Source organism: Phalacrocorax aristotelis, chromosome 3 (genome assembly GCF_949628215.1).
Source record: "Phalacrocorax aristotelis chromosome 3, bGulAri2.1, whole genome shotgun sequence".
Classification (NCBI taxonomy): Eukaryota; Metazoa; Chordata; class Aves; order Suliformes; family Phalacrocoracidae; genus Phalacrocorax; species Phalacrocorax aristotelis.
The window spans coordinates 4624301-4649240 of record NC_134278.1 but is presented as its reverse complement, the minus strand read 5'-3'; the positions used below and the strand labels follow the sequence as shown (position 1 = coordinate 4649240).

Here is a 24940-nt window from a genome sequence, read left to right as displayed (position 1 = left end):
CACTGTTGTCCTAATTATAGCATAAGGATTAAGGAGAACTCACCAATACAAAGACTGAGAGTCTTGAGCAGGATCACCAAAAGTACTGATGGCAAGACAGCAATGACACGCAGATAATCCATGGGCCAAGCTGGTATTCAAACTATTGTAAAACGAAGCTTTTGGCTTGGGACATGAGATGTGTATTCTCTATTTGCCTTCCACAGAAAATCCTGGGGCAGCTTGGGTATATCTGTTCATCTAACTGTGCATTCCCTATAAGAGTGAGAGGCTGTTTTTTCCTGTCTAGATGGAAAAGTTTCCATAATAAGTCTGGCTCTGCATCAGCCACAGAGCAGTAGGATCCCATTTTCATTCAAGTGCTGTTGCAATCAGTCTAAAACCAGTTATTTTTGGAAAAGATACTAGCTGATGTTTAACCATGTTCTTCAGCCACTAAGTCTCAGTCACATCTTCTTTCTTTCTGATCACCACACTGACTTATTTTTTTTTGATACACAACACAAGGTCCCCTAAATTTCTTACATCTTCAGGATTCACTTCATGTTTGCACTGATTTTTCATCATGTTTAATTTCACTTTCTCCCCACTTCTTTCCCATGCTCCACCATTCACTCAGTTAGTGCATAGCAGCGTGGGAAATCAAGACCGAGGATGCTGAAGTGAAAGATTTTTTAGTCCTGCTTATTCCATTAGAGGTCTAGATGTAGAAGACATTATTTCTTCTCTAAACGAAGTGTGGATAAATGCAAGGATTATTAATTAAAGGATTAATTAAAGCCCTTAACTGTTTCCAGTATGTCTGAATTTTTCCCCCAAAAGAAGGCTCCATTGTCTAATTTCTGCAAATAATTTATAGTCAATATTATTTGCATATTATTTGCATATATTCTCACATTTGTAATCATATATTATTTGCTTTCACACTGCTTGGATATGATAGAGTCACTTACTAGCAGTAGAACTACTGAAAGGGAGTGGAGTTCAGGGGGTGGAGGAATTGTATATCTGCAGAGGGGAAAGGATCTCCCACCATGTGAAAGCATCTAAAACTGGGTATGAGCTGTGGAGGAAAGGAAGGGTCTCCAAATCATTTCACCAACCTGGATGTCTCTGCAAGGTATATCTTCTTATTCGGACCCAGAATCATGAGGTGCAGGAATCTACCATGTTGACTCACACAGAAGAATATTTTGGTCTCTGCAGAAAGTACTGTAAGAAATCGCTTTTCCATAACATGGGAGAGGGCAGAAAGGCTGATCAATTGCCCTTAACAATATAAGGACCTCATTCTCAAATGCCTTAAGCCAGAAAAGCTCCTGTGCAGTCAGCCAGAAGCCTGGCTCACCATGGAATCAGTCTGATTTCACCAGAAAATGATGCTTATAAATATAATATAGTACAGGAGTTAATGCTGGTCGATCTATTTTTGTGCCTAGAGAACATTGTAGCTCACTGAGCAGCACCTGCACGTTAGATCCTTCAGCTTGAAGTGAATTGTTTTGCCGGTTTTTCTTTTGATGGTTTGTTTGGAATCCTTTTTTTCAGATTGAGGTTTCTTACCTTCTCTTCCGCTGCTGTTCTGGGCAGAAACTTCATCTTCCTGCTTAAGTATTTTTTTCTGCAGAGGAGTATAAATTTTATCTTGGGCCACCAGGCCACTTTGCAACCAAGAATTTTATGGTACAGAGAGGGCATAATAAAGTCCCCCATCTTCCAGCTCAGTAAAGCAAAACACAGAGGAATTCTCTGAGCAGCTGAAGAACATCAGCATTATTATTATAATTCATAAAGAGTAGTGTTCATAACAAGCCAGTGATTTAAGGGTGTTAGAAAACAATGACACGGTGAAGATTTAGCTCAGCAGAATATTTTTATTAAAAAAAAAACAAACCACAGATTTAACTAGGGAGAAATGGAAGCACTTACTCAAGTTACAGTGGAAGTTGAATACATGTTTGGTTTTCCTCAGAAAAGGGGAAAAGATTTATGCACATACAGAGGTTCTTTGAATGAAACTAAAGGCATGATTGGAAGAAATAGCAAAATTCTCTATATTTTTTTATATATGCATACATACCAATCAGCAGCGCTTTAGCCACTAAGACTACATGAGTGCTAGTATATTAAAGTGTCAGGAATCCGATTATCTGCACCGTTGAATTGTTAGGCTAATCCCTGAATGCTTTTGAATGTAATCTCAAAGCTGACCTCGCTAGCCAGCTAGAACTCCCCCAAACAACTCTTGGGGAGAGTTTTAGAGGTGTCAGAAGAACTCTTCTCAACAGGCACTTCGGATGCACCCACCTTGTGTTGGAAGCTAAGAAAGTTCAACGTCATAGATGTGACCAGAGTCTCCCAGTTGGCTGCAGATCCAGGTAACAGGTTCATTTGTACATGTGCCGCCTGGTTCCCAATGCTAATATGTATATTTTTTTCTCTAACCACAGAGACAAAAGGCTCAGCTTTGCATTGACTGCAAGCCAGGCAAAGCTTGCTTTGTTGATGGTCCGCCACCTCACATCACTTGTCTTACACCTCTGCTGCTACCACAGCAACATGCTCTCCAACATCATTCTGAGGTCTGGGCATCCTTTCAGACTCCTCTCTTTCCTCTTTGTAGCCAGCTGAAGGCTGGGGGACATCCTTCTGGCTGGAACACCTTGGGACCCTTGTCTGCTGAAGTTCCAGAGAGTCACCAGGAGTTGTTTCTTCATGTGGCTTTTGGTGACTGTTGCCATTCCTAGTTGAAGAAAAGTTGTCTCTGTTACCTGCCTTAACACGGACAGTGCTCTTCTTTCTCACTGACTTGGCTTCACAGGGCTGCAGGTGCAGCTCCTCCAGTTGTCCTGTGGCATGTTCCACTGCTCCAGTTCCTTCCGTATCTGTGAAAGCAAGACTTGTTTGTGCTTTATAGCAATTGTAAGGCCCTGCCTTCTTCTTCCTTACCCTTCTGTGCCTTTACGATGTGTTAAAGACACATAGTAATTGTGTTTAATTGGCCACAAATTGAGAAAAAAGTTGTTAAAACTGAATAACCATAAGCTGTTTCGACAAGTAAATATACATCAACCAAAACAGCTGGTTTGATACACTAACAGCTCCTAGAGCATCCTCCAGTGGTTTTCAAATATTTCAATAAGTGCTTAATAATAAAGTATATAAAATACAGCTATATAATAAATACAGCTTAATAATAAAGTATATAAAATACAGGTTAATAAGCTATGTATTGCTGAGACTGGTAATCATTTTAATACTACACATCTATAAAATACATCAACCCTTTAAATCAGGCTGCAATATAAGGTAGAACTTCTTATTTCCAACATTTGAATCCTACTCAAATCAGAGCCTGCAACCTGCGGTGCCGTTTAAAAAACGCAGAAAAAGCAAAATATATACAATACATTTTTCATGTGGAAACAAAAAATGTTTACAACTTAATAAATCAAACAGTGATAAACCACAGAGGCAGAATCACTTGTAGTGTTACAGCAGATGGCTTCTGCGTTGACAGGGTGTGCTATCGCTTCAGTGCAAGATTGGCAGCCTGCTTCATTTGGATGCTAAAAACATTTGTAAAATTCTTACAGGCCTCTCCCTTCCCACTCAGAAAATAAAATAAAACCAGCTCAGGCCCAAACCTTTTATACTTGTTCCAAATACAGATGTAGCTCTAGTCCACATATCTCATGTGTTAGTGGCCAACGCTGGCGTTTGCGGTCTGTTCGTCAGCACATATTATAGGTCCTCACCACAAATGATCCCAGTAAATGTGCTGTTACAACTCTTTATCTTTCATGCTTGTCTTGGAAATGTAACCCTTAGCAGAATTAATAATTTTCCCCTGCCTTTATTTATTTTCTACAATTTCCCTATTTCTTCATGCTTACACTCACTTTTCCTGTTAAGATGGGCTGCTTTTTTTTTCAATTTGTACACACATAGCTTTCAGTTTCAGGATTGTGCCTCTTGGAAATCCACTGAAAAATTATCAGTAAATTTTCAGTGGTCACGCGTTTCTGTGTGTAACAGTTTTCTTTCTTAAGATTGCTTTAACATTAGGTAGTTGGATCTTTTAAAGTACAAATTATGTAAATCACTAGTTTCAATTTTCTTCTTTATACAGATAAACAAGATGATCAGGTCATGATCCCCTATACCAAAGTGTTATGTTATTTCTTGATATGTACTGATGCCTTCTTCATCTTCAAAGGTGCCATTTTCAACTGTGGAAAAAGGTCTTTTCAAATGAGTTTGAATTAATGGAGGAGGCTAAAAGTTTTCTGAATATGAGAAGTTTCAAAGATGAAATACTGCCTTGAGATTTATATGACATAGTAATCTAAAATATCCAGATTTTTTTAATTAAATACAAACTATTCAATATCAATAAAGCACGCGATTAACTGGATTAAGTACCAGCTAACAGACAGAGCTCAGGCAGTAATTATATATGGGAAATAATTCTCAGAGGTGGGGATGTGTAGCAGTACCAGACACTACCACTGAAATGGATGATATTCGGTGTTTCCAACAGTGATTTGGAATTAGAACTAAGAAATTTTCTAAAAGGTGAAAAAACTGGCAAACTGGTAGACAGGAAGGAGCTGATCTGAGCAACCTAGGAGCAAGGGGTGCAGACCCTGTCTGCAGAGCGGGAGAACCTCTTCAGGAACACAACAGTGATTTCTGGGCAACGGTGGCCAAAGAGTTCAAGGTAAGGATCAATAAGGTACAATACCTGAAATAACTGGAAACTGAAGCTAGGAAATGTAAGCTGTTATAGGACACAGCTTTCCAATGGTGAAAGCAATGAACCACCAGAATAAATTGCAAAAAGAAAAAAGCCCCAATATGTTCCCCTGCCTCCAGATGTCATTCTGTTAACCATGTGTTACTCAGTCAAAAGTTATTTAATTTAGAGAAGGATAATTATGTGAAGCTGAGGAGACTTTTGTCACACCAAGGTCAGACGAGGTAGTATCTTGATCCCTTTTTCCCTGCAGTACTGCATCTCTATGCATACAGCTTTCTTCCTGATCTGCATCCTCAGCTACTTGTTCTGGGACAACAGCCAGGGCCCCTACCTCCATTGGACTTTACACTGTATGAGCACCTACGAAACAGAAAAACTCTGCCTTTCAAGACTTACTGTGGTGATTAATAATAAAGGCTCCGAACACTAAATTTGATTTGAAAGGCGGGATTTCTTATGGGGGAAACAGCTATAAAACAGAAATGAAACAAAAAGACTGCAGCTTTGATTTCTCCTCTCTCTCTCCAAAACCAATAGCACTTTAAATAAGGGGAAATCAAACATTAGACATTTCCAAGTCATATGTATTAAATTCACTTAAGATATTGTTATCCTTGTTTAGATTTGAACATATCGGGGAATCTTTTTGTCTTGCAACTATTCCTAAAAGACTTTAAGTGGCTGGATTGCCTTTTTCTGACAAAAAATCGTACCATGAATTATTTACACGATGGCTCCAATCAACGCTATACCTGTCAGCCTCCCCAACCAAAATGAAAGTTCACTATGTAAAGGTGCCAAGGGAGAATGGCAGCCTCCCACTGCGAGTTTATAGACAGAACTAAGTCAGCACGCATTATGTGTCAGAGCCGACATCAGACAGAATCAGATCCTTTGATCTCAGACCTCCACAGGAAGCTTAGATCTCAGACAAATTAGATAAAAAATGAATTTATAGCAGATATGTATCCTAAGGCACACAGCTGAACACTGTGTTTTGGAGGAGTACAGCAAATATCAAAACAGATAAACTGCAGAATTTCCTCTCTCCTTCCCTCTCTCCCTCTGCTTTTGTGATAGATGCTAATTAAAAGGAGTTAAAACTCCAGCTCGTCTCTTCCTGCCTCTTATGTAATGTACAGACTTTGGGAAGGAGGAGGAAAAAGAAATTCCCAAAACAGAGTAAATGGGTGGTTCGGGGGGGTTATCTGAACGCCCTTAGATCTGCACTGTTGCCAGGTGAAACAAAAAAAACCCAACTACTGCAAGAACATTTCACACTTGCAGAGAGGGAAGCCGGTGCTTTATGCTGGCAACCGCATGCCCCTGAGGCTGTCTGCTTTTCCGTGACCTCAGAAGAAGTCGTGTTTGATCAGCAGATGATGAAAAGACAAGTCTTGAGGAGGTATGCGGAAGAGGGGCATTTGTGGCAGGGACCCTAGAGAGTAAAGGGTGACATGGAGCGGGGTGGGTGGGAATGGAGCCTCTTTGGGGTGTTGGCCTGGACTCACTGCTCAGGAAGCACAGCATAGAGGTCCAGTGAGTGGTGGAGATGGTGCAAATGAGCCCTGAGTGGTTTTTCCTACCTCCAATGTACCTCGCTGCTGTCCTGCAAGGCCTGCAAACTCGTCCAGAGCTCTTTGAGCACTGCGCAGTTATTGCTGCAGCGCTTGGAGACCTGGGCAGGGAGAAGCCCTGTCTCTCCAGGCATGCTGGGGACATTGCAGGAATGACAGTCCCTGCCTACTCCAAAAACATTGGGTGAAAACATGGACTCATGAACGTAAGGGGTATTATGCTGCTGTCTTCAGTGGATTTCACGCAATACTTACAAAGGAGATAAAACGATAAATAGAAATATACTAGAAAGGAGAAGGAGGAGGTAATAAAGCTATAGATGTCCTAAGAAGAACTGCCATTGATTCTATACAAATCTGTAGTTTGTTGAGAACTAAACTGACTGTTTTGATGTTTGACTGTTAATGAATTTGAATTATTGTCAAACTGCAGTCTCACCTTCTGCTACAGGCACATCACTCTCATTTCCTGCTCCATTGTAGCAAGGCTGGATGTGATCTGCATGAGGTTGTGCTTGTTTCTGCGGTCCCTTGGTACTGGCCTGTGGCACATCAGCCCGTTCAGTCCCCGTTTCTGTAATGAAGCATACAGTTGCATCACTCTCCATCCATCCTCAGCTCAGCAGCAATTATTAATTCAAGCAACAATATATTGGTGGGGAATTAACAAATGATCTAGAAGTATTCTTTCTGCCCAGAAGCAGTTTGTGTTCTTATCATATTGTGTTTTGCCATTAGGGATCCCACCTGTTCTCTTCAGTAAAATCCTTTCTTATGTGGTCACCATGTTCAGTAATACTAGAAATTCAGACCTTGTTGCAGTTAGTGCTCATGGCGCAGTTTAGGAGAAAGACCCTTTAGCCTCTATTTGCAAAGTTACTTGAAAGCAAAAGTTTAGAGAAGCTAGTGAGAAGGTCTTGAAACTAATGGGAGATGTCTTATTAATGGGGATTTACATTTACTCCTCCGCTATGGGTTACCTGTATATTTGGCTACGTCCCAGCTTCAGTTAGCATATAGAATCACAGAATCATTAAGGTTGGAAAAGACCTCTAGGATCATCAAGCCAACCATCAACCCAACACTACCATGTCTCCTAAACCATACCCTGAAGTGCCACGTCTACATGTCTTTTAAATACCCCCAGGGATGGTGACTCCCCCACCTCTCTGGGCAGCCTGTTCCAATGCTTGACCACTCTTTCAGTGAAGACATTTTCCCTCATATCCAACCTAAACCTCCCCTGACACAGCTTGAGCTGATTTCCTCTTGTCCTATCACTAGTGGATATCTGAAAGGCCAAGTTATTGGTAACTTTCAACATAGGCAGAAGCTTAAGGTGGCTGTTTGGCAGTCAAGTAACCAGTTACAGTCACATCCTTTTATCTTCAGTTCTTCTCTTACGAAAATAGTCTTATACCTTCTGCAGTGGGAAACCCTCCCTGAAGTAGCTATATTTGTTTTAAGGTCAATGCTAAAAAGAAAGCAACCTTAAGGTAAATCAGTAGAGGTGTGGATTTGCTTGGAGGAGAACTCCAGAGAAGCTGTAGCACTCCCATTACCACTTTGACTCGTATGATGCTGATAGTGTGATATGGGATGTCAGCATGGCTGTGCCGCTGTCTCTGCGGCATTCACGCTGCAGCTGTGCCTGGTCCTTGGTCAGCACCAAGGCTTTGCATAACCTCACCACAGCGATATTTTGCTATGTCACCCTTCATCAGGAAAATGTAGTGGCCGAACAGATCATTAAAATCATAGCAAATATTTCCTTTCTTTCTCAGCTCCTCGCCTGCACTATGGAAATCTGATTTTCATCACATTTCTCATACAGTTAACACTTTTTCCAGCCAAGGCTCAGGCATCAGTTATAGGTACAAAACTGTATAACCCTGAAACTACAAAATATACTGACAATTACTGAACTTCTCAGAGCTTTCTCTGAGCACCATTGTCTGAATTCTGTTGCGGCTGCTCTGGAGATTTATTAAATAAACCAGGGAGTCTACAAGTAGAAATTTTCATGGGCATTTCCAACTTACTGTTGCTTTTGCTCTTCTTGAACCAGCAGAATGCAAGAGAGAGGATGAATGCAGATGCTGCTGAACTCAGTATGACAACAAGGATCATGCTGGCCTTCACTCCCGTGGGGACAGGGAAGACAGTAAATGGCTGAGACAGCACAGTAAACTTAGCCCCTGAGAATTTAAGCAGTCAGAGTTTATTACAAAAGTAAGGACACGGGTTTCACAGTTAAAACACCAGGTCATAGCCTTTCAACAGTGATACTGTTGTTAAAAATGCATGCAGGAACAGACCATAAGTCTGTCTATCTCCACACTCAACGTTAGCCAACAATATTTATTTAGGACCGAGTACCAAGACAAACCAAATATGTAACAATACTTCTCCAATATAAGTTTCAAGCTTTCAGTGCTTCCTGAAACAGAGACCGCCTCTTTATATTTAACAAACCTTAATATGTCTTCCATGAATGTGTCCAGCTGATTACCAAACCCAGAAAAGTATCTATTTCAGAGGCCAAACAGATTAGGGCAGACAGAAAACATACACATTTTGCCTAGCAAGACAGAGAAGCTCATTGCAACAAGCAAGGTGCTAAGTCATACACAGTTTTTGCAGGCTACACCCGATTCATATGAATGTAAGATATGCGGAACCTAGAAACATTCACTGTCATTAATCTTAAGTGCAGAAAACTCCCAGTGAACTTGCTAATATTTTCCACCATGCCGATAATGAGCATTATAAAAAAAAAAAAATCAGTGTCCTTGTTGTTACCATGGTAAATATTTAGTCTCTTGGCACACACAAACTTTGGGTAATTCTCTTCATCCAGAGATCTTAAAGTTTTCTGTAAGAGAAGTTGGAATCAAGCCAGCCACTGCTCATTGTTTGTGTGGTCAAGAGTTCTATTGGGTCTCAGCATCTGAGCTTCAAGGACTGGAAGATGCCTAATACTGCCATCTTAAAAATCAGAAGTATAGAGAGGTTTTGCTTCCCTGGACCATCTACAAAACACATTTTGAATGGAGATATGCCTGGGAAGGACAGGAGTTTAACAAAACTGGCCCTAGTACTCTCTATAGACCAGTTTGAAGGATGTGGCTTAGTGCATCAACTCATTATCTGTCTTACTACCTGACTCATTATTGCCACTAAAGCACTTGAGATTATTGCATCCAACATCAGCTGCATTTTCTGAGCTGTCTCCAAATCACAGATTATGCCACCATACACACAGAAACCTGGTCATGAAAAAGTATCCCAAAACATCTACGGTATGACTGTTTAATTTTTTGCACGTTTATCTCAGCCAATAAGCAAATATCTTCAGAAAGAGTCTGGCACTATAGAAGCCTTTGTTCTGTCTCCAGCACGGTTCCCAATTACAAACAAGCAAGGGGGTTACTTGGTTGATGTGTGCTTTTGCAATGCATATTAAAAGTGTACCATGCTCTCGTTTACACAGGTGGTACCCACACAGATGCATCAGCTGTCTGCATTGCCAGCTGTAAACATCTCTTTGCAACACTCTGACTGGCTAAATGTTTCATGAAAGTGATCTGCATTTGACCTTTTTTCAGAGGAAAGAAGATTTAGTGACTCCCCTGAAGTAGCTTTAAAAACACATTTCATTAAGCTGTACTTCCCCATAAGGAGTTAGATCCTGTGAGGTGCTGACTTTCCATCTGCTCTCGCTGAAGTGAAGGCAATGGGAGCTGCGGGTGTTTGGCAGCATAGACCCTCAAAATAGACATATTTTCCCCTTTAAAGGCCCACCTCCAAGTACTCCCTGCACCCGAATTCTCCCTTTGCAAAGCCGTGGGCAACACTCGATGTTGATTAGCCTCTTGGGACTAGGAGGAACAAAGGTTTCTCATTAAAAAAAGCCTGGATCTTAATTTAAACCCAGGATAGGATGGTATTTATTGGATTATAAATCCTATTCCATGCTATCGTGTGTACCATCTTGTACAATATCATTCATAAGTCTATTGACGTCCATCCAAAAGCAGTCTGATCTGCTCTCATTTTCCCTACCTATTAAGATAGACTGTTTAGAAAAATACAATCTAAATGTAACTTTCTTCTAATTTTTTAGCTCAGATTTTTTCATCACCCGCTTCTACTTGGCCACTTTGCCTGTATGATGTATTTGCCCTCCGTTTTTTTCTGGCTGGAACAAGCCATGCTATCTTAGAGTTTTCTCATTAAAAAAGCTCAGTCTGTACCTACTCCATCATCTCTGAACATAGGTAAACAAAATTATGTTCAGTACAGCAAATAAATACTCCTCGGGGCTTTATGCAGTGGCACAGACACCACTTTACATCTCCTGGAAATATTTCTATCTGTCCTTCCTAGGCTTCTTTTCACCTGATGGGTCTCAGGTTATATATATGTGGAGATTATATCTATATCTATATCTATACCTATACAACATATGTAAATGGAGATACCTCTAAGTATATCTATAAATCTATATCTATATCTTTCTAGATATATATCCGTATCCATATATCCATATATGTGTGTGTGTATATATGTAATACAAGAATAGAGATTTTACACATGGTCTTACAACATCTAAACCTTAGTCTGTCTTTGGACTACCTTGCAAAGAGCGTGTTCCTGCTTCTCCATTGGCTTGCCTCAGCAGTCATTCTGAGACAAGGAACCAGCACTTTGACTCCTATATACCTTCAGAGCCAGATCTGTACGTAAATTCAGGCCCCAACGAGTTGGATAAGTGCTTCTTTTGTGCAGATGACCTGAGGCTTTTACAAGCCAAAGTTCTTGCGGTGCCTTATTCCCAAGGTGCCAACATCCCCTTCAGCTGGTATTTCTAGGGAGGCATAAGAACACATGCCATTTCACCATAAGTACACGTGCCGTTTCACCATTACTGGGTTGCTCAGAGATGCCCCTAGCAGACCCAGTCCTGGGGGCATGCTCTGAGTGTGCATAACCTGTCACACCCGTAAAGATGATCAGGTGCAGACAAATGGTCAGTAAAAGGCACTGTGAAAATAACTGGGAACATAGATGGAAAATTACTGAACACAAATGGGAAAAAAAAGAGGGAATGAGAGGACTCAGTTTATCAGGAAGAGTTTGATCAGGCTCCTTAGCTGACCTTAAGGTCCTGATTCTTACAAGAGATTCATAGCTAGGGAATCCAAGAAGAAAGAGGTACCTTCCTCTGGCAATACTTCTCAGAACTAACTCATCTTGACTGTAGGCATCTTGCATGAATAGCTCAGGAATCACCCAGCTCTCTTATTACCTGGGTAATGCCAGCTTGGATGTGTAACAGGGGCCAGGCTATTAGAGGTTTGGCATTGCTCCACTCATTCAAACAAAGCTTAACTCCTGTTTTATAAATCCAGACCACCTGTAGGGTTTTGAGTTCAGTTACCAAATCAAAACATATGCAGAAAATGGAGCTTACCTGGAGGTGACACGACAGTGAACTCAAGCTTCCAGTTTGTACCTGAGCTGGAGACAGCCAAGCTGGAAAAGCTTGCACACCCATCTATGACCTGTGCTTGGGTGAGCCCTGCAGCGTAACAAAAAATTGCGTTGTAATTAACAGCATCCAGCTAAGTCCTACCTAAGCCCCTCAGAGAGTCCTTGTGACTCTAAGGGGACTTCAGAGAGCCTAAATTCAGTGTCCTTCCTGATTGTAAACATTTTGTCTAAGCCCAGAAATTTCATGTAGGGTCAGGTCTTCAGAGGTCCTTGGACACCAAATTCCTGATGGATTGGAGGACCTTAGCTGCTGAATCTTGCTTCCTTGAGCTCATTGTGAGATGGCATTTACTGTACACATCTGTATCGTGGGGGTGTAACATGAATACAAATGTCAAGGGGATCAAGCAAAGGTATCAGGGGCTATACAGATGCACTAGAAATTTCCAGATGCTCATCTTTTTGATTTAACTCATCCCTGTGTGACTAGATATGTCACCAAGGTTAGGAGAGTATTACTGAGAGACTGATTATTTTCTGTCCTAAAGGGATGGTCTCAGGGAGCCAGCCACTGCAGCTAAGGGGAAAGAACTGACTGTTTCAACCCTTTTCTGATTTGTAGGTGTTTCACCTCATCATTTGGGTATATTACCTCCTGTCCTACTGTTAAATCATTTTGAACTTCTCTCCAGCCCTCTCAGATGCTTTGAAAGGGATTTGGCCATGAAAAGTATCTGCGGTGACTGCCCTGTGATCGTACAGGAGACACTTTCAGCTAGAAACCTGGCAGGGGATGGCTCCATGGGAAGAATTAAAATGAAACCCGTGACAGCCAGTTTCTCCACCACTTTACCTCCTGTTCTAAGCTATCAGGGAATGCATTCTGACCCAACATTTACATTTGCCATGGTTTTTATTTCTGTAGGCTCTTTTTTAGAGTTATAATTTACTTTGCAAAAGGATCTCCATTTTGTTGTATGTATCTTTGAGCACCAGCCAAGGCCTGGCCTTTGAGCAATGCTGACCAGGTCTGGGCTTCATTCAGGCTCTTGGAGTCAGAGGGGTAAAATCCTAATGACTGACAAATTTCAAAATGTTGGTTCAGGTGGGGGTGAGAAGTTAGAACTTCCTTAGGATGCTGGACTTGTTCCAGTGATCACAAACACAGACTTTTGCCTGTTCAAAGACAACATGTAATAACTATTTGCTTTATGAAGCAGGTGGTTTAATATTTTATTGCCATCAAGCAGCACAGGTGAAGGTACTTAAAGTCTGAATGTGAGGAAGGCATTTGTGCTCTGCCATCCCTGTGCCCAGGACATTTAATAAAGCAGTGAAGTAGCAATCTTCTCTGTGAGACCTCTTGCAATCACAAATGTATAGGAGTGTTCAGCAGGTGGAGACAAGGCTTTTGATGGTAGGCCATACTGCAGGACAATTTCTCTCTGTTTTTATCCCACTTGTCATGCCTACACCTATATGATACAAGCTAAACAGTGCCAGGATCTGTTCTTTGGCACTGAAGAACTGGCGTGCCCTGCCAAACCTCTTAAACTCTTACAAGCCCCAGAGATGTTGCATGCAGACTGCCTACTTGATTACTTCATTGCTATGTTAACTTCTGAACCATGGCCAGAAATTGCCTGGGACAAGGTCCTGGGCAAAAGTGTGCTACATTTTAATGATTTAGCAGAAGAAGTGATAATGTTTCCTCTCTCCATGATCCAGTACTATTTAATCTACTAATATCCCAATTAGTTTTGACTACATATATATTTTCCTATTTTTATTCAACATCTAGCACACCAAAACCCCGATTTCATTGTGAGTCTCCAGGACCAGCTGTGATGGATAAATAAGCTGTAATTTATACTGTGAATAGACTTGGTGGAGATGTGGCAATCTAGATTTCTCTAATTGCTCCATCCTGATCCTGGCTCATCTATTTATGTACTATGCATATTATCCTCCTTATGACAGTATCTGGCCAGACTACCAAGACTTTTCTTGGCTCTGTTACTCACTGTAACACTGCTTTTATAGAGGGTCTTGTCAGCTGCATTCAAATCCTTTATAATTGCCATTTCTAGTCTATGATGAAGCCTGGAGTACTGTACTGTACTTCTCAACAGAGACTATTTCAGCTTTTGGGCACATATGCTTCAAAGCTCAGAATATTACACATATATATGGGAGTCTTCACAAAGATCTCTCAGGCAAGCTGGTATTTAACGTAGAAGCAAGCTAATTTGGAGCTAAACTACTTTCCATGAGGCAGTTTGGCTGCTGTCAGATGAAGCAGCCTCAGTGTGCTAGACGGGACCCATTTCGATTAAATGCTACTTTCATATGCTTCAAAAGACGAGTGCAATAAGGACGTTTGTCAAAGGAAAAACTGCAGCAAACTATTACATGCAGAACATCTGTACTATGCAGTTCATTCTTTGCTGGAGTTTATTGACTATTAATTTGATGCATGTATCTTTTAAAGAATGTGAAGAGCATTTCTCTTCAGTGACTTTTTTTTTTCCTTTTTCTCGTTTTCCTTCTTTCTATATTTTTCTCTTTCTTTCTTCTTCTCTTTGGTTTCTTTCTTTTTGGGTTTTTTTTTTTTGTTTTTGTTTTTTTTAAATCTTTATTTTCCCTTCCTTCTTGCCTTCTGTCCCCCTTTTCTCCTTTCTGCCTTTTCTTTCTTCCACTGGTAGCCAGTAGCGAATCCAGTAATCTGTGGTTCACCTAGACCCTAAACGTGAGGTGGACCTCCCTGAAAAGGCATAAAAACAATAAAAAAGACCAAAGAATTTTTCAAAACTTTAAACCTGGAACAATGATGAGGTAGGAAGAATTTCTAACTAACAGAAACATGGACTGAAAGGGTGAGATGCTCTAATCTACAGCATGAGTGACACTACTCTTCTCCAAATGTGAACTTTTCAACTCAAAGCTGACACTCAAATCACTTTACTGCAAACAAAATGCTTTACCTAGAAAAGGAAACCTCACTTTTCAATACATGAGCTGTTCATTTACATTTAAAGATTTTAGCAATGAAAATTAGGGGCTTTATAACCAATATAATTTCCACTTTCTAGTTTCCAAGCATATGACCATCCACAGATTTTTGGTGCAGTGCTGTACTTAAAAAAGGTTCTCTATCTAATCAAGTTCATAACCTCAATAACCTCAAGGGTAATATTCACATGCTTAGAGTTAATCATGACTTCAGGTCTTTTGATAAATGAGGACCAGAAGGGAAACATTTAGATCCCTCGTGAAAAATATTTTCACATTGAAGTAGGCTAATTAAAAACACTAGGCAGTTCATAGAATCATAGAATCATTTAGTTTGGAAAACACCTTTAAGATCATTGAGTCCAACCTTTAACCCAGCACTGCCAAGTCCACCACTAAACCATGTCCCCAAGCACCATGCCTACACATCTTGTAAATATCTCCACAGACGGGGAATCAACCACCTCTCTGGGCAGCTTATTTTCATGTTTGACAACCCTTTTGGTGAAGAAATTTTTCCTAATATCCAATCTAAACCTCCCCTGACACAGCTTGAGCCCATTTCCTCTCGTCTTATTGCTAGCAACTTGGGAGAAGAGACTAACCCCCCCCTCACTCCAGCCCCTCTCAGGCAGATGCAGAGAGCGAGAAGGGCTCCCCTCAGCCCCCTCTTCTCCAGGCTAAACCCCCCCAGCCCCCCCAGCCGCCCCCCAGCACACTTGTGCTCCAGACCCTGCCCCAGCCCCGCTGCCCTTCTCTGGACACGCTCCAGCCCCTCCAGGCCCTTCTTGTCCCGAGGGGCCCAAACCTGAGCCCAAGCATTCGAGGTGGGGCCTCCCCAGGGCCGAGCACAGGGGCCCCATCCCTGCCTGGCTCCTGCTGGCCACACCAGTGCTGACACATGCCCGGGGGCTGGTGGCCTCCTTGGCCACCTGGGCACTGCTGGCTCATGCCCAGCCGGCTGTCAGCCAGCACCCCCAGGGCCTTCTCCGCCGGGCACTTCCCAGCCCCTCTGCCCCAGGCCTGGAGCGTTGCCTGGGGTTGGTGTGACCCAAGGGCAGGACCCAACACTTGGCCTTGTTAAACCTCATCCAGTTGGCCTCGGCCCATCAACGCAGCCCTCTGCAGAGGCTTCCTACTATTGAGCAGATTGACACTCCTCCCCAACTTGGTGTCATCTGCAAATGTAATGAAGGTGTGTACTCAATCTTTGAATCCAGATCATTGATAAAGATACTAAACAAGAGTGGCCCCAATACTGAGCCCTGGGGAACACTGCTTGTGACTGGCTGCCAATTGGATCTAACTCTTATAATTTACATATACTTATTATATAAAATAATTTATTATATATTACATAAATTATATATAATAATATATATTTAACCAACAGCACACCTCTTTGGGCCCAGCCACCCAGCCAGTTTTTTTTTACCCAGTGAAGTGTTAGCCTGTCCAACCCATGAGCAGCCAGTTTCACCAGGAGAATGCTGTGGGAAATGGTGTCAAAGGCTTTACTGAACACCAAGTAGACAACGTCCACAGCCTTTCCCTCATCCAGTAAGCAGGTCACCTGGACATAGAATGAGATCAAGTTAGTCAAGCAGGACCTGCATAAAGCCATGCTAACTGGGCCTGATCACCTGGTTGTCCTGTACATGCTGTGTGATGGCACTCAAGATGAACTGCTCCATAACCTTCCCTGACACTGAGGCTAGACTGACAGGCCTGTAGTTCCCCAGATCCTCCTTCTGGCCCTTCTTGTAGACGGGCATCATTTTTGCTAACCTCCACTCATCCAGGACCTCCCTGGTTAGCCAGGACAGCTGATAAAGGATGGAAAGTGGCTTGGTGAGCACTTCCATCAGCTCCCTCATTACCCCTGGGTGGGTTCCATCTGGCCCAACAGACTTGCGTGTATCTAGGTGGTGTAGCAGCTCACTAACCATTTCCCCTTGGATTATGGGGGCTCCATTCTGCCCCCGGTCCCTGTCTTCCAGCTCAGGGGGCTGGGTATTTGGAAAACAAGTGACCTTACTATTAAAGACTGAGGCAAAGAAGGCTTTATGTACCTCAGACTTTTCCTCATCCTTTGCCGCCATGTTTCCCTCCACATCCAATAATGGATGGAGAGTCTCCTTGGCCCTCCTTCTGCTGCTAATGTATTTATAGAAACATCTTTTATTGTCTTTCACAGCAGTAGCCAGAGTAAGTTCTAGTTGAGCTTTGGCCCTTCTAGTTTTCTCCATGAATAACCTCACAATATCCTTGCAGTCCTCCTGAGTTGCCTGCCTCTTCTTCCAAAGGTCATAAACTGTCCTTTTTTTCCTGAGTTCCAGCCAAAGCTCTCTGTTCAGCCAGGCTGATCTTCCCCGCCAGCTTGTCTTTCAGCACACGGAGATGGCCTGCTCCTGCGTCTTGAAGAATGTCCAGCCTTCCTGGACTCCTTTGCCCTTCAGGGCTGCCTCCCAAGGGACTCTGTCAAACAGTCTCCTAAACAGGCCAAAGCCTGCTCTCTGGAAGCCCAAGGTAGCAGTTCTGCTGGCCCCTACCCTTCTTCACCGGGAATCAAAATCTATCATTTTGTGATTGTTATGCCCAAAATGGCCTCCAACCATCACATCACCCACAAGTCCTTATCTGTTTGTGAACAACAGGTCCAGTGGGCGCCTTCCCTAGTTGGCTCACTCACCAGCTGTGTTCGGAATTTACCTTCCACACACTCCAGGAACCTCCTGGATTGTTTCCTCTCTGCTGTAGTGTATTTCCAGCAGACATGATAAGTTGAAGTCCACCACGAAAAACAAGGACTAATGATTGAGAGCCTTCTCCCAGCTTCTTATAGAATATTTCATCTGCCTCTTCACCCTGTTTACGTGGTCTATAACAGACTCCTACCATGATGTCTGCCTTGCTGGCCTTCCTGTTGATTCTTACCCATCAACACTTAAACCCATTGTTTCTGCCTGTACTTGGCCAGATCCTTTGCTGGGACAAACAGGTTGTCATTGACTCTAAGGAAATTGCCCCAGTTAACATTAGCTGAAAATCAAGTATTAGGATTTCTAATTCTTCATTCTTTTCTTTTTTTTTTTTTTTTGATCTAAGATATGTATTTTCAAGATAAACTGCTGAATATACTCCCTTTAATCTGCCAGAGCATGAAAAAACTTTGTACAGACTTCTTTTTCTCTAACATATCACTGGGCAGTTCACCAAACTCCTACTGCAACTTTCTTTTTTCAGCCCAAAGAGTATCTTTCAATTCCAGTCTTTCTGAGGAGAACTCCTAAATTTGTCACCATTATTCTGCATAGCTGCTTTGCCATAACCCTTGCTATATGAAAATACATCCAAACCTTTTAGCACAGCCTCGGAGGAGCCCTTGAGGTGAGCTGCTACAACCCAGGGTTCTGAGGGAGGCCCCAGTTTGTCAACTCTTTGACCCTGTGAAGAAGAAGAGAAAAATTACAGTCTTGTCTCCTCAGCAAGAGGAAAGAAGTTTTGATGATTTTAACAATTGTAATAATTTTTTAAAGAGCAGCAGGAGGGCAGTTTACATCCACATGTTATATGTTACAAACATCACAAAGCTCACCATAACTCTTTAAGGTGCACTTAAGCTCAGAGGAACCAGTTCTGGTCTGGTAGCTTCAGATATGTTTCAGTAAAGTCTGGCAGGTTTGCTACTTCACTTGATGTATCTAGGGTCACATTCACATCATCTATAAGAAGTAGGTAATTTTGACATTATGGCTTCTATGGCATCTAATTTCACAGATTCACAGCATGACTGAGGTTGGAAGGAACCTCTGGAGGTTCTTTGATCCAAGCCCTCTGCTGAAACAGGGCCACATAGAAGGAGTTGCCCAGGACTGTGTCTAGAAAGCTTTTGAATATCTCCAAGGATAGTGACTCCACAAGTTCAAGGAAACTGAATAGATTCAGTCTATTTAGTCAGGTTGAAGATTCAAGTTCCTCATACACTCAGTGAAATACACCAATTCTGATACCTGTTACCCAGCCATAAATGTGTGTAGGATTTAGATCCTATAATCTATGTGTATATAAAAATATCAGCTTTGTGTTTTCTTTTTTTTTATTTTTTGAGGAAGCTACTGGTTCTCAAGTCTACTAGAAACCCTGAAACATGTCTGAAGAATGGTATGAAGCTCAAGGGAAGGTTCAACTGCCTAGACATAGGTTTCCTGTGTCATTTCAGGTAGCAAAAAATGTTCGACATTCAACAGAGTTGGCTTGTGGAAAGGTCTTACATTTCTACAGGAGCTGGAGGCCAAATAGCGTATTCTACAGCCTACAACACAAGATGACTATGTGTAGGGAACCAAAGTCAACCAAAAGAAGCTGAAAGTTTTGTGCCTCACAGTTATAAAATCAGTCCCATGACTAACAGATATACTGAGGTGGCTTTATTATAAAGCAACTTTGCATCCAGAAATAATGTCCACAAAGTTGTCCAAGCTTGGATTTGACACCATGCTCCATGGTCACCACTGTAATCATGGAATCATTTAGGTTGGAAAAGACATTTAAGAGCCCAATCACAAACCTAACATCGCCAAGTCCTCCACTAAACCACGTCCCCAAGCACCACATCTACATGTTGTAAATACCTCCAGGGATGGGGACTCAACCATCTCTCTGGGCAGCCTGCTGGACAATCTTTTTGGTGAAGAAATGTTTCCTAATATCCAATCTAAACCTCCCATAGTGCAACTTGCAGCCATTTCCTCTCATCCTATTGCTTGCTACTTGGGAGAAGAGACCAACAACCACCTCACTACAACCTCCTTTCAGGTAGTTGCAGAGAAGGATAAGGTCTCCCCTCAGCCTCCTCTTCTCCAGGCTAAACATCCCCAGTTCCATTAGCTGCCTCCCATAAGACTTGTGCTCTAGACCCTTCAGCTCCGTTGCCCTTCTCTGGACATGCTCCAGCACCTCAGTGTCCTTCTTGTAGTCAGGGCCCCAAACCTGAACACAGTATTTGAGGTACCTGGGTCTAGTTATTCTGCAGCTATACTACTGCCTGTCCAGGAAAATGGAAATTATTCCATAATAGAAAAACATTGGAAAACAGGGAAGAGGACGTGAAAATATGAACGAAATAGAAACACAGCAGAAAGCCATGCTGTGCAGATTTCACCTGACTTTGGGACTGAATCTAGTCCAACAGTGCACCAACATCTAAGGACTCATTGGACCTAGTCTTCTGCTTCCAGTAGTTGTGTTAGTACCTCTGGCAGCACTAAATCACATCACAGAGATATCCAAGCTTCTTTTAAACACGGCGATCTCTGCACAGCACCGCCCTGCATGATGTGGACTTGCTTAGGCAGACCAGGAAACCCCATTATACGGGACACTGCCAGCCTTTATGACTGTGTTGCTGTTCCCAAATTCCTCAATGCTATCCTCCAAACTTTAGGATCAGAGATCAGAAAACTGCACACAATCAATTCTACAGCACAAATCTAACCCTTGCAGGAGAAAGCTGAAAAATATGAACAGAGTCCATCCTGGAAGATGCTGTCAGAATGCCAATGACTGCTTATTTATAGTGCTATCCTTTGCCATACTTATCTATAAAGCTGTCCTATGCCATATTTAGGTCAGTCTCAGCTTGTGGATTGCTTGGAAATGTCACAATTGCACAGAATTAATAGAAACATCCGTCAACAGAGGGTCATATCCTACCTTCTTGTCCAGGAAAATTATTTTTGGCTGTACAGGAAGCTGCTTCTCGATTTCTCCATCTGAGGGCTGCACCTGAACAGAGATGTTATAGGGTCGCACATACAAGCATGTTCCTGGGTGTTGTCTGCTTCCATTTCTTTCACATGCAAAAGAAGTCAAACAAAAAGTAATCAGAAAATTAATGTTATGAAAACACCCAGTGCTAGTCCCAGAGGTAAATCACACCTTGCCTATGTTTATGAATGACATGTTACTTTCTGTTCACAGGATTTTCTACCTTTTTAATGCAGGTGGTGATACTTAGTGTCTGTTATGAATAGGAAGGGCCACTATACCAAATGGCTACTAATCTACTTTATCATGGGACTTTGATTCCTTGGATGAGAGCAGCATGTATGGAAATATTAAAGAGACATCACTTCCAAGCAGGCAGCGGTACCAAACTAAGAAAAAAAGACAACCTTTTTGTTTCAATCCCCATTTTACAGAAGGAAAAGTGAGGAACTAACAAAATAAGTTATTTCCTTGGTATCCCATTGGAAGCATGTGGCAGAGACAGGGATTTTATGGATTCAAAAACCCAATGCCCTAGCCCCAAGGTCTTCATTGTACTGCACTGACAACAGTGGAGGCTGCAAATGCTTCCTGTCCAGCAGAAAGATTTCCAATGAAAACCTTTGAGCTCCTCTAAAACCGAAGTTTCAGTTCTTCTACACAAACACAGCACTTACAGGGCTTTACTGCATTTCTTTATCCTGCCATACCTGCCATACCTTCATTATCCACGAAGCCTGCATAATGAAACACAGCAGTACGCAGACACCCCATCGAAAGGCATTGTTTTTTCCAAGATTGAAATTTAAATTAGAGCATCCCAGGAGAGGGCTTTTGCATTTGAATAAAGAATCAACACTTTATTCTGAGCCTGTATCATTTCATTCCCTCTCCCAGTGCTTTGTGTCATTTAGTATCTCATATATATATATAATTTATATATATATATAAAACTCTGTAATCTGCTATTGCAGTGAAGTGGCTGGGGGTTTGGTATAGTCTTGATATGAAAGTAGAAAAGCTGTTCATTCATCTCTAGTGTTTGCTTAAAGGTGTTTACAAACAGAAAATAGATGAAGCGTAAGTTTCCTTTGGTTTAACTCAGTTTTTTATTTTTGGGTGTTGGTAGGGGTTTTTTGGGGGTGTTATTATGCAAACCAGAAACTGTTTATACTGAAGCTGATGGGAAAAACTGGTCTGAACCATAGACACTGGGAAGGTCAACTAAGGGTTTAAGGATACCTGCAGTGTCAAGGGTGAGCCCAATGATTTATGTTTCAATTCTTATCCTGGTTCTTTTTTGTGAGTGGCAAGGTCTGAAGGGCAGTCTTATGTTTAAAATTCATGTCGAAGGCACCAATGCGTTCATCACTGCTCTTATCCACCTCCTTCCATAAATGTGCATTCAGCACTGTGACTGAAACTCACTGCAGGAACAATACACCAAGTTTCTCCTGTTTTTATGGCAGAGATCTGCACTCTCTGTGAGCTCCCTTGCTCCAGCCGAGTCTCGGCAAGTATAGGTGAGTCTTGGCATAGCTTCTGTAAGCCCAGAATATTTTCTTTTCTCTCTCCAGCTTCTTTAAAACTGCCAACAAACAGGAAAAATGTTGCCATGAAATGCCCTGACTCCACACCCCAGGCCCTACACAGCAAAACTGTGCTCATCTCATGCTTAAAGGAAGGCTGCTGCAAAATGTGGTTGTAGGAAGTAGTTCCCACTCCCTAGGGTGAGTAATGGCAAAGAAAACAAAACAAAACTGAAATACACATGCATGGTTAAAAATTAATGTCTGTTTGCAGGTAATTTGAATCCAGCTAACACAGCACAGAACATGGTGTTTATATCCCACATGGTCCAACCTGACTCTCACTGTGAGGGAGCCCCTGCCTTAGGGTGCAACTCTGCACATGACGAGTTATGTTCCTGCGAGTGAGTATCAGTGTGGAGGAGGGGGAGAGAGGAGCATCCTGCTGCTCCCCTGGTGATTTCTGCTGGAAGGAAAATAGGCTTTCCTGGCATAGCTTTGCAGCTGGGACATGGGGACAGACAAACAAGCATGCCTGTAGCCTAGCAAGGGGTGGAGCAAGGAGACCTGCCTTCCTTCTGATGGGCAAGAAGAGCACGCTGGTGTGTCACTACCCAGAAGTCTCATACCAGGGAGGAGAAGGCTGGTTTGCAATTGCCTGCTGACAGCACTCAATGGGGAGCAACTCAGTTGCTCAGTGCCTTGCAGCTCTTCTAAATACGGGCACAGCAGGCAAGCAGGCGCTGCTCGTGATACCTTAGTCAGCACGGGCACCAGGGTCAGGATCCCAGATCCATTCACCATCAGTGCCAACCCCTGCCTGCAGAACATGCCGAGACTCTGCAGGACAGCAAGTGTCTGCTCTTTAGTAGCAAGGAAATTAGAGGTCGTGGAAATTAGAGGGTCTGCTGCAGGCATGACTGAGAAATTAGGTGGAGAGATTTGGTGCAGAGGGAAGGAATTCTCCCTGAAATCAAGGAGACCTTGTCATTTTATGTTATAATTGCAATAATAACTAAAATAATAATACTAACTATAATAATAATAATAATAATAACAACAATATCAACAATAATAACAGCTATTTTTATCAGTTGACTTCAAGGGGAAATAGATCAGATGTAGAGCCTGGGTCAGGAGTCCATTAAAGTCAATGGATGCATCTATATTAGAAAACATAGTTCTATATTAGAAATAACAAGCCTTGGCACTGAAACTTGATCACCTCTATTGTTTAACTGACAGTCCACCACAAGCTGTGGTCCAGGCTCAATAGCAAAGTCCAGGACAACTCTCAAATGGTCTGGGAGTTAATACAGTCAGAGAATATTCTCACTTGGCAGTTTGGATGATGTCACCCTGAAATGGTGGGTGAGAGAATTTAATTCCCTCATAGGATCACAGGCTGATCCATATCAGGTGGCCTTGCTGCCAGAGAACAGTCCCTGGCATATCTGACAGGCTTGAGAAGTAGGCTGGTGCGAACCTCATGAAGTTCAGCAAGGCCAAGTGCCAGGTCCTCCACCTCGGTCGGGGCAATCCCAAGCACAAATACATGCTGGGCAGAGAATGGATTGAAAGCAGCCCTGAGGAGAAGGACTTGGGGGTGTTGGTTGATGAGAAGCTCAGCATGATCCAGCAATGTGTGCTTGCAGCCCAGAAAGCCAACTGTATCCTAGGCTGTGTCAAAAGAAGTGTGACCAGCAGGTTGAGGGGGCAGATTGTCCCCTCTGCTCTTGTGACATCCCACCTGCAATCCTGCATCCAGCTCTGAGGCCCTCCACACAAAAAAGGCATGGACCTGCTGGAGTGAGTCCAGAGGAGGGTAATGAAAATGGTGAGAGGGCTGGAGAATCTCTCTTATGAAGAAGGCTGAGACAGTTGGGGTTGTTCAGCCTGGAGAAGAGATTCCCAGGACACATTATAGCAGCCTTCCCATACCTGAAGGGGTCCTACAGGAAAGCTGGAGAGGGAAATTTTACAAAGTCATGTAGTGATCAGGCAAGGGGTAATGGCTTTAAACTGAAAATGGGTAGATTTACATTAGATATAAGGAAGAAATTATTCACTAAGAAGGTGGTGAGACACTGGAACAGGTTGCCCAGAGAAGTTGTGGATGCCCCATTCTGGAAATGTTCAAGGCTAGGTTGGACGGGGCTTTGAGCAGCCTGGTCTAGTGGAAGGTATCCCTGCCCATGGCAGGGGGTTGGAACAAGATGATCTTTAAAGTCCCTTCCAACCCAAACCATTCTATGATCCTATGATATGATTCTATGATATTTACTTTCCTAATAAACATAGACAATGAAACTAACTGAACAGTTGTCTAGGCATGTCAGCAATGCTAGTGTTGTGGCATCAGTATATGCTTGGAAGGGGGAGGAGATTGGGAAGAATTTGAGGAATGAATAATACATCAAAATGCATGATCAAGCCAAAGAGATATTTTTTGTTGTTGTTATTGAAAAGGAGGTAATTGCTGGGGAAGAGAACACAAGCTACAAGAAAGATGCTGTAGTGAAGACAAGAGATAGGCAAGCTGAGGACTTGTGTAAGGCAAAGTAGGTGCAAATTCACCAGAAGGACTGTCAGAATTTCAGTGTCTTTGGGTGAGAATTGCCTTTTCCTGTCATGTGGTGATAGGGTTAGCCAGACACCAGGTACCTGCGCCCTCTCAGCTGCACTGTTCAGAGCTTTGTCTCCCCCTGCAGACCTTATTATTAAGTAATAGAGACAGGGAGAGACACAAGCATCCGGAAGATGGTGAGGATTTGGAGATCATTCCTACTTTAAAC

The 24940-nt window shown here is 42.4% G+C and overlaps 1 protein-coding gene across 5 annotated transcripts in view; it reads right to left on the bottom strand.

The window, feature by feature from the left end:
• Positions 1-1854: 1854 nt before the first annotated feature.
• PKHD1 (PKHD1 ciliary IPT domain containing fibrocystin/polyductin) overlaps positions 1855-24940 on the bottom strand; it is a 277932-nt gene continuing 254846 nt past the window's right edge. For 4 of the 5 annotated variants that reach the window (XM_075086582.1, XM_075086584.1, XM_075086583.1 and 1 more), the window contains 6 exons: positions 20563-20698; positions 18207-18294; positions 11816-11923; positions 8382-8537; positions 6779-6913; positions 1855-2885 (listed from right to left, as the gene is read on the bottom strand). In XM_075086582.1, coding sequence (XP_074942683.1) covers positions 2533-2885; positions 6779-6913; positions 8382-8537; positions 11816-11923; positions 18207-18294; positions 20563-20698 — 976 coding nt within the window. In that variant the 3' untranslated portion in view covers positions 1855-2532. The remainder of the gene's footprint in view (positions 2886-6778; positions 6914-8381; positions 8538-11815; positions 11924-18206; positions 18295-20562; positions 20699-24940) is intronic. The other variant, XM_075086585.1, reaches the window with a different exon arrangement.